We start from the raw sequence: 10,347 nt of genomic DNA on the forward strand, positions 1-10,347 counted from the left end.
TACTTCTCTTGTTATCCATTTATTGACTATGAAATATAATCAATCCTTCATTTGTAAATTAAATATATTTACAAATTAAGCATAAGAGAAATATAACTGATTATAGCCATGCATAAATACTTCACAGTTCTAAATACATTGGTTGGTTTTTCTATTTATTCTCTTTCCACATGGGACATAGGGCAGGAAATTTCTCACATATAACATTATCCACCTATTATAGGACATAAATTTGCATTTTTGTGTGTTTTCTCTCAATGTTTCATTTGTGTGTCTATTTTCTCAGTAATAAAGAATGAGAACAGCAAAGATATTTTTCTTTCTCTAAAAATACCATTTTTGTAATTCTATTGAGGCATATTATCCAGTGTTGTTTTATAATACATGTTAAGAATGATTACATAAATATACTATATTTACAATGCTAGTATTCATCTCGGGCACCTAAGATGTTTATCACTAATTAATATTTTCAAGAAAGGGACAAAAAGACCTGCAGAAAAGCCTTCACTGATAAAATTTAGATTTCTATTTTCTTCAACCTTTGAACGCTTTCCATTATAATCTGCCCCTTACCAATGAAAGACAACATCTCTTCATATTTAAATATATACCATAAGAATTCATAATTTATCTAATTTCAGGTAGCTACAAACTGCTCTGGATCATGGAAAATAGGAATAACATCACAGAATTTATTCTTTTAGGACTTTCTCAGAAAAAGGAAATAGAAGTCCTCTGCTTTTTACTGTTCTTACTTTGTTACATTGCAATTTTGATTGGAAACCTGCTTGTCATGATTTCTATCACCTGCAGTCAACTTATTAACCACCCAATGTATTTCTTCCTGAGTTTCCTATCCCTGGCAGACCTTTGCTACACCACCACTGTGACCCCCAAGTTAATCATTGACTTGCTGGCAGAAAAGAAGATCATTTCCTACAATGGCTGCATGACACAGCTCTTTACCATGCACTTCTTTGGGGGGATTGAAGTCTTCATCCTCACTGGAATGGCCTATGACCGCTATGTGGCCATCTGCAAGCCCCTGCACTACACCCTCATCATGAGCAGGTGGAAGTGCAATGCCATGATTGCAGCTTCCTGTTTTGGTGGATTCCTACATTCCTTTGGTCAGTTTCTCCTTGCCATTGTTCTACCCTACTGTGGCCCCAATGAAATAGATCACTTCTTCTGTGATGTGTATCCTTTGCTGAAGCTGGCCTGCACAGATACAAGCAGAATCGGTCTCCTAGTCGTTGCCAATTCGGGACTGATGGGTCTGGTGACTTTTGTGGTCTTGCTGGTATCGTATGCTGTGATCCTATATACTCTCAGGTCCTACTCTGCAGAGAATCGTCACAAAGCTCTTTCCACATGCAGTTCCCACATCACTGTGGTAGTTCTCTTTTTTGCTCCTTTACTCTTTATTTATGTTCGACCAGCAACTACATTACCAGAAGACAAAGTGTTTGCTCTTTTTTATACTGTCATTGCCCCCATGCTCAACCCTCTCATATACACACTAAGAAATGTGGAGATGAAGAATGCCATAAGGAAACTTTGGTGCCATGTCATGGGAAGTAAGGACATAAATTGAAAGGCATCCCTGATTTTCACCACAGAGTGTGTTGAATACATGACTTCTCTACTCTGAAACCTTTAAAATGCATAATGCTTGCCTCTGTGTCTTGTATGTAGCAACGTTTGTAGCCCCAAATATGAGCAAAAGATTAGGATTCCCCAGATTTACATAGGCTCCTCTCTGCTGTGCTTTCTTTTCTAGTTTTCTTATTTATATCTCCTCTGCCCCATTGATGCTTTGTCTGTGCAACTGACTTAAGATATTTATCAGCAGACTACCCAAGGCAGTGTGCCACACAAATTAACCCTGCAAACCCACATAGCTCATTTTGGGGCATGGCTACATTCAATGAAGCCAATTCTAGCCAACAAACAATGCTAAAAAAAAAATTCTGAACTTTTACTTGATCTATTAAAGAATATCCTAACATATCTAATTCAAGTGCCACAACATATTTCTCAAAATATTATCCTTCTATTCTGATCATTTTGTAGCCAGTGGTATTCTGGAGCATCTCTCAGGCTGAACACCAGCACTTCATCCCAAGCCCCATATAAAACCTTTTTTTTTGCTTTAAGGCATGTGCTCTCCTAGCTCTGTTCATATAAAAACTAACTGCACCTCTCTGGCTAATTCTACCACCTTTCTCTGCAGATGTGGGGCATAAGGATGGAAAAAGTTGGGGACCACTCACATATTAATGTCACATTCCTGTTCCTGGTGAACTTACATTTTTCTCAGAATGGGCAAGTGGAAAATATCACTTAAACTCAGCGGTATGCTTTTTTAGCACTGAAAAAGTTAAAGACAGATTTTGTTTTGGTTTGGTTTTAATGGTAATTGAAAGTCACTCTGAAGAAAATTAAAATTTGCTCCAAATCAGTAACAGCTAGGATTAAAATCGGGCCATTGGATAATTAATTAGAACTGAGGAGAAACTCAAAAGTTGTTTAGAAACTTTTTCAGACATGAAATGCTTGCAGAAGTATTTGTTTCAGGCTGATACAGAAGACATACTAAATAAAGATGGGTTATTATTTATTGTTGAGGCTTTCCTAAAATAGGTGGAGAACATAAAGAGAAAAATAACAGAGTGCTGTGACTCAGTTTAAAATAAGCAGCAAATGGAAGTGAAAATATCACATGCTAAAAATTCTTGAAAAATACACCGACATACTTAGTTGTTCTTTGTCTAATTCTCAACAGCTATACCAGAGCTCCTAAGAGAGTGATGTGGGGAAAAAAAAGAAATGATGTGGGATACAGAGGCAGAAGAAAAAATATTAAACTTCCTTACTACCTACAGCCCATTTACAAGTCCTTGAAACAGGCAGAGTGACATTCCTTGAGGCACTCAGCTGCCTTGATGTTAATATCTTGCTAAGGACAAAAGGCAATCTTAACCCAACTGCAGGACCCTGTAAGTCCACTTTAGCATATAAAAATTCCTTTGGAAACTTCCTTTATCTCTACCCACCAAGATACATGTTTTGACAATCATCCTCCAAGCCTATGACCTATCTATATACAACTGAAGGGTCTCATGACTAAGGTTTTACGAAATAGTAATAAAAGACCTTTCCCAACAATAGCAAGCCCCCCTCAGGATCCTGGAAACCTTGTTTCCAAAATACCTGGAAGGCTTAGCTCTCCCTAACCGCCCCCCACCAGCTTGAAAGTATATAATGTGTTGCTCCTCAGGACCCCAGGGCAGCTCTCTCTGCCCACAGTTCCTGTCCCTGTGCTTTAATAAAACCACCTTTTTGCACCAAAGACGTCTCAAGAATTATTTCTTGGACATCAGCTCTGGACCTCACCAACATTCAAAACTATGTCAGAAGGGCATGAAGAGGTACATTCCAGAGAACAGTAACAGAGCCGAAATATGAAAGATCACTTTCTGGTACAATAAGCAGAGTCTCTGGCAAGAAGACCAGCAAAACCTTGAACTTTGATGCTGTTTCAGAAGCTCTGTCTTCCAGGCCAGCCTGACTTGTATTATTGAAAAATAAAACTTCTCATCTTCTCAAGAACATGTTTTTGTCCTCACTTAATTGATTCTCCTGCCTTTCTCTTCAAGAGCAATTATTCTCTTTCCAGTGGGATCATTGATATCCGCATAAAACTGTAGGGAAAAATGATTAGATCCTTTACAATTTAGTGAATGTTCTTAGCTCTTCCATTCATATTATCCACTTTTCATTGTCTTTGACCAGAATATTTTACAATGCTATAGATATAGAAGTGAACTCATAGAAAATAATAGAAATGCTTGTTCATAGAAATGCAAATTATGTCCAATGAAATGTAATTGATGGGAGCCTTGTGGATATTTTGCTAGTTTTGCATCCACTTATAAGTTCATTTCAGCCTTCTTTACCAGACTATAAATGTGTGGAACATATTGTTGTTGTCTGAACCAGTGGTAACATCTTACTGGTTTCTGCATTCAATACTGAGTTAGATAAAACCTTTGAGGTGTTTGTTCATTATTTGTATAAAAATCATGATTTTATCCTCTTTCAAGTTTGTTCTTTAACACAATAAACTTTATTTCATCTAAAATTAAACAGGGACACCTGGGTGGCTCAGTCAGTTAAGCATCTGCCTTCAGCTCAGTTCATGATCTCAGGGTCCTTGGATTGAGGCCCAATGTGAGCCCCATGTTTGGCTCCCTGCTCAGCGGGGAGTCTGCTTCTTTCTTTCCCTCTCCCTATGTACCTAACTCCATTCTTGCTATTTCTCTCTTTCTCTCAAATAAATAAATAAAATCTTTACAAAAAAAGAAAAGAAAATTACATTTATATGTTAATTCAAGAAATTGCTGTTTTTATAATACCATCTCCTGATCTAAATCTTTGAGATATGATTCTGTCAGTATTTATTTTATGGCTTTAATTAAGCTTCTATGATTTTCTTCCTATTGATCCACAGCTTCTCTTAGTAAAATATATATATAAATAACTTATTGCTTTCTTAATTGTAAGTAGAACCTCTTACTTCCCTTTCTGTGTTTTTTTATTTTTTATTGTTATGTTAATCACCATACATTACATCATTAGTTTTTGATGTAGTGTTCCATGATTCATTCTTTGTGCATAACACCCAATGCTCCATGCAGAATGTGCCCTCTTTAATACCTATCACCAGGCGAACCCATCCCCCCACCCCCCTCCCCTCTAGAACCCTCAGTTTGTTTTTCAGGGTCCATCGTCTTTCATGGTTCGTCTCCCCCTCCAACTTAATCCCTTTCATTCTTCCCCTCCTGCTATCTTCTTCTTTTTCTTTTTTCTTAACATATGTTGCATTATTTGTTTCAGAAGTACAGATCTGTGATTCAACAGTCTTGCACAATTCACAGCACTCACCATAGCACATACCCTACCCACTGTCTATCACCCAGCCACCCCATCCCTCCCACCCCCCCCACCACTCCAGCAACCCTCAGTTTGTTTCCTGAGATTAAGAATTCCTCATATCATTGAGGTCATATGATACATGTCTTTCTCTGATTGACTTATTTCACTCAGCATAACACCCTCCAGTTCCATCCATGTCGTTGCAAATGGCAAGATCTCATTCCTTTTGATGGCTGCATAATATTCCATTGTGTATATATACCACTTCTTCTTTATCCATTCATCTGTCGATGGACATCTTGGCTCTTTCCACAGTTTGGCTATTGTGGACATTGCTGCTATAAACTTCGGGGTGCACGTACCCCTTCAGATCACTCAATTGGTATCTTTGGGATAAATACCCAGTAGTACAATTGCTGGGTCGTAGGGTAGCTCTATTTTCAACTTTTTGAGGAACTTCCATACTGTTTTCCAGAGTGGTTGCACCAGCTTGCATTCCCACCAACAGTGTAGGAGGGTTCCCCTTTCTCCGCATCACGCCAACATCTGTCGTTTCCTGACTTGTTAATTTTAGCCATTCTGACTGGTGTGAAGTGGTATCTCATTGAGGTTTTGATTTGGATTTCCCTGATGCCGAGCGATGTTGAGCACTTTTTCATGTGTCTGTTGGCCATTTGGATCTCTTCTTTGGAAAAATGTCTGTTCATGTCTTCTGCCCATTTCTTGATTGGATTATTTGTTCTTTGGATGTTGAGTTGGATAAGTTCTTTATAGATTTTGGATACTAGCCCTTTATCTGATATGTCATTTGCAAATATTTTCTGCCATTCTGTCGGTTGTCTTTTGGTTTTGTGGACTGTTTCTTTTGCTGTGCAAAAGCTTTTTATCTTGATGAAATCCCAATAGTTCATTTTTGCCCTGGCTTCCCTTGCCCTTGGCGATGTTTCTAGGAAGAAGTTGCTGCGGCTGAGGTCGAAGAGGTTGCTACCTGTGTTCTTTAGGATTTTGATGGACTCCTGTCTCACGTTTAGGTCTTTCAACCATTTGGAATCTATTTTTGTGTGTGGTATAAGGAAACGGTCCAGTTTCATTCTTCTGCATGTGGCTGTCCAGTTTCCCCAACACCATTTGTTGAAGAGACTGTCTTTCTTCCTTTGGACATTCTTTCCTGCTTTGTCAAAGATGAGTTGATCATAGAGTTGAGGGTCCATTTCTGGGCTCTCGATTCTGTTCCATTGATCTATGTGTCTGTTTTTGTGCCAGTACCATACTGTATTAATGATGACAGCTTTGTAATGGAGCTGGAAGACCGGAATTGTTATGCCGCCAGCTTTGCTTTCTTTTTCAACATTCCTCTGGCTATTTGGGATCTCTTCTGGTTCCATACAAATTTTAGGATTATTTGTACCATTTCTTTGAAAAAAGTGTATGGTATTTTGATGGGGATTGCATTGAATGTGTAGATGGCTCTAGGTAGCATTGACATCTTCACAATGTTTGTTTTTCCAATCCACGAGCATGGAAACTTTTTCCATTTCTTTCTGTCTTCTTCAATTTCTTTTATGAATATTTTATAGTTTTCTGAGTACAGATCCTTTGCCTCTTTGGTTAAATTTATTCCTAGGTATCTTATGGTTTTGGGTGCAATTGTAAATGGGATCGACTCCTTGATTTGTCTCTCTTCTGTCTTGTTGTTGGTGTATAGGAATGCCACTGATTTCTGTGCATTGATTTTATATCCTGCTATTTGACTGAATTCCTGTATGAGTTCTAGCAGTTTTGGGGTGGAGTCTTTTGGGTTTTCCACATACACTATCATATCTTCTGCAAAGAGTGAGAGTTTGACTTCCTCTTTGACGATTTGGATGCCTTTGATTTCTTTTTGTTGTCTGATTGCTGTGGCTAGGACTTCTAATACTATATTGAATAGCAGTGGTGATAGTGGACATCCGTTCCTGCCCTTAGGGGAAATGCTCTCAGCTTTTCCCCATTGAGAATGATATTTGCTGTAGGTTTTTCATAGATGGCTTTTATAATATTGAGGTATGTACCTTCTATCCCTATACTCTGAAGATTTTTGATCAAGAAAGGATGCTGTACTTTGTCAAATGCTTTTTCTTCATGTATTGAGAGGATCATATGGTTCTTGTTCTTTCTTTTGTTAATGTATTGTATCACGTTGATTGATTTGCAGATGTTGAACCAGCCTTGCAGCCCAAGGATAAATCCCACTTGGTCATGTTGAATAATCCTTTTAATGTACTGTTGGAGCCTATTGGCTAGTATTTTGGTGAGAATTTTTGCCTCCATGTTCATCAAGGATATTGGTCTGTAATTCTCCTTTTGGATGGGGTCTTTGTCTGGTTTTGGGATCAAGGTAATGCTGGCCTCATAAAATGAGTTTGGAAGTTTTCCTTCCATTTCTATTTTTTGGAAGAGTTTCAGGAGAATAGGTATTAATTCTTCTTGAAATGTCTGCTAGAATTCTCCTGGGAAGCCATCTGGCCCTGGGCTATTGTTTCTTGGGACATTTTTGATGACTGCTTCAATTTCCTTAGTGGGTATAGGTCTGTTCAGGTTTTCTATTTCTTCCTGGTTCAATTTTGGTAGTTGATACATCTCTAGGAATGCACCCATTTCTTCCAGGTTATCTAATTTGCTGGCATAGAGTTGCTCATAATATGTTCTTATAATTGTTTGTATTTCTTTGGTGTTGGTTGTGATCTCTCCTCTTTCATTCATGATTTTGTTGATTTGGGTCATTTCTCTTTTCTTTTGGATCAGTCTGGCCAGGGGTTTATCAATCTTGTTAATTCTTTCAAAGAACCAGCTCCTAGTTTTGTTGATCTGTTCTACTGTTTCTATTTCATTGATTTCTGCTCTGATCTTTATTATTTCTCTTCTCCTGATGGGTTTAGGCTTTATTTGCTGTTCTTTCTCCAGCTCCTTTAGGTGTAGGGTTAGGTTGTGTATTTGAGACCTTTCTTGTTTCTTGAGAAAGGCTTGTATTGCTATAAACTTTCCTCTCAGGACTGCCTTTGCTGTATCCCAAAGATTTTGAACAGTTGTGTTTTCATTTTCATTGGTTTCCATGAATTTTTAAATTCTTCTTTAATTTCCTGGTTGACACATTCATTCTTTAGTAGAATGCTCTTTAGCCTCCATGTATTTGAGTTCTTTCTGACTTTCCTCTTGTGATTGAGTTCTAGTTTCAAGCATTGTGGTCTGAAAATATGCAGGGAATAATCCCAATCTTTTGGTACTGGTTGAGACCTGATTTGTGACCTAGGATGTGATCAATTCTAGAGAATGTTCCATGGGCACTAGAGAAGAATGTGTATTCCGTTGCTTTGGGATGGAATGTTCTGAATATGTCTGTGAAGTCCATTTGGTCCAGTGTGTCATTTAAAGTCTTTATTTCCTTGTTGATCTTTTGCTTAGATGATCTGTCCATTTCAGTCAGGGGGTTGTTAAAGTCCCCCACTATTATTGTATTGTTGTCAATGTGTTTCTTTGCTTTGTTATTAATTGCCTTATATAATTGGCTGCTCCCATGTTAGGGGCATAGGTATTTACAATTGTTAGATCTTCTTGCTAGATAAACCCTTTAAGTAGGATATAGTGTCCTTCTTCATCTCTTATTACACTCTTTGTTTTAAAATCTAATTTGTCTGATATAAGGAATGCCCTGTTTTAAAATATAATTTGTCTGATGTAAGGAATGCCACCCCAGCCTTCTTTTGGGGTCCATTAGCATGGTAAATGGTTTTCCACCCCCTCACTTTCAATGTGGGGGTGTCTTTGGGTCTAAAATGAGTCTCTTGCAGACAGCTTATGGATGGGTCTTGTTTTTTAATCCAATCTGATAGCCTGTGTCTTTTGATTGGGGCATTGAGCCCATTTACATTCAGGGTAACTATTGAAAGGTATGAATTTAGTGCCATTGTATTGCCTGTGAGGTGACTGTTCCTGTATATTGTCTGTGTTCCTTTCTGATCTATGCTGCTTTTAGGCTCTCTCTTTGCTTAGAGGACCCCTTGCAATATTTCTTGGAGGGCTGGTTTCGTGTTTGCGAATTCCTTTAGTTTTTGTTTGTCCTGGGAGCTTTTTATCTCTCCTTCAATTTTCAATGACAGCCTAGCTGGATATAGTACTCTTGGCTGCATATTTTTCTCGTTTAATGCTCTGAAGATAACATGCCAGTCCTCTCTGGCCTGCCAGATCTCTGTGGATAGGTCTGTTGCCAATCTAATATTTCTACCATTGTAGGTTATGTATCTCTTCTCCCCAGCTGCTTTCAGGAGTTTCTCTTTGTCTCTGAGACTCGTAAGTTTTACTATTAGATGTCGGGGTGTTGACCTATTATTATTGCTTTTGAGAGGGGTTCTCTGTGCCTCCTGAATTTTGATGCCTGTTTCCTTCCTCACATTAGGGAAGTTCTCTGCTATTATTTGCTCCAATATACCTTCTGCCCCTCTCTCTCTTTCTTCTTCTTCTGGGATCCCAATTATTCTAATGTTGTTTCGTCTTATCGTATCACTTATCTCTCGAATTCTGCCCTCGTGATCCTGTAGTTGTTTCTCTCTCTTTTTCTCAGCCGCTTTATTTTCCATCATTTGGTCTTCTATTTCGCTGATCCTCTCTTCTGCCTCATTTATCCTAGCAGTTAGTGCCCCCATTTTTGATTGCACCTCATTAATAGCCTTTGTGATTTCGACTTGGTTAGATTTTAGTTCTTTCATTTCTCCAGGAAGGGTTTCTCTAATAACTTCCACACTTTTTTCAAGCCCAGCTAGTATCTTTAAAGTCATGATTCTGAACTCTAGGTCCGACATCGTACTAATGTCCATATTGAGTAGGTCCCTGGCTGACAGTACTACCTCTTGTTCTTTTTGCTGAGGTGATTTTTTTCGTCTTGTCATTTTGTCCAGAGGAGAACAGATGATTGAGAGAACAAAATGCTAACAGGTTAACAAGGTCCCCAGCAAATATACTCTATATAAATCAGAAAAGACCTGAAACCAGGGGAAAAGAAAGGGAAAGAAAGAGAAAAGAAAGGGGAAAAAAAGCAAAAAGAAAAAGATAAAAACAAAAACAGAACAATACAAAAAAAAACAGAATATGATCAAATATGATCAAGTTAGTGCATAGATCACTGCCACACACTAGATTTTGGATGTATTTTGGTCTGTTAGAAAAAAGTGCCTCCTAAAATTTTAAAGGAAGAAAGATTTATATATGTACAAAATTAGGGTTGATACAATGAAGGGATGGAAGATGACTGTAAAGATGAAAATTATAAAAGATTTTATATAAGGAATTGATAAGATAAGAAGTTGTTTGAAAAAAGAAAGAAGAAGATTTAAAAAAAAAAGAAAAAGAAAAAAGAGAGAGAATGTGATC

General features: G+C 37.9%; 1 protein-coding gene across 1 annotated transcript; it reads left to right on the plus strand.

Annotated features, from left to right (window-relative positions):
- The first annotated feature begins 628 nt into the window (after positions 1 to 628).
- Positions 629 to 1,600, plus strand: LOC114215435 (olfactory receptor 4P4-like). The gene has a single exon (XM_028111431.2). The coding sequence runs from the start codon at positions 668 to 670 to the stop codon at positions 1,598 to 1,600; it is 933 nt and encodes a 310-aa protein (XP_027967232.2). The 5' UTR covers positions 629 to 667.
- The last annotated feature ends 8,747 nt before the right edge of the window (positions 1,601 to 10,347 follow it).

The sequence above is a fragment of the Eumetopias jubatus genome, unplaced genomic scaffold (genome assembly GCF_037043125.1).
Source record: "Eumetopias jubatus isolate StellerSeaLion01/CBP00866 unplaced genomic scaffold, mEumJub1_p1.0 scaffold_13, whole genome shotgun sequence".
NCBI lineage: Eukaryota > Metazoa > Chordata > Mammalia > Carnivora > Otariidae > Eumetopias > Eumetopias jubatus.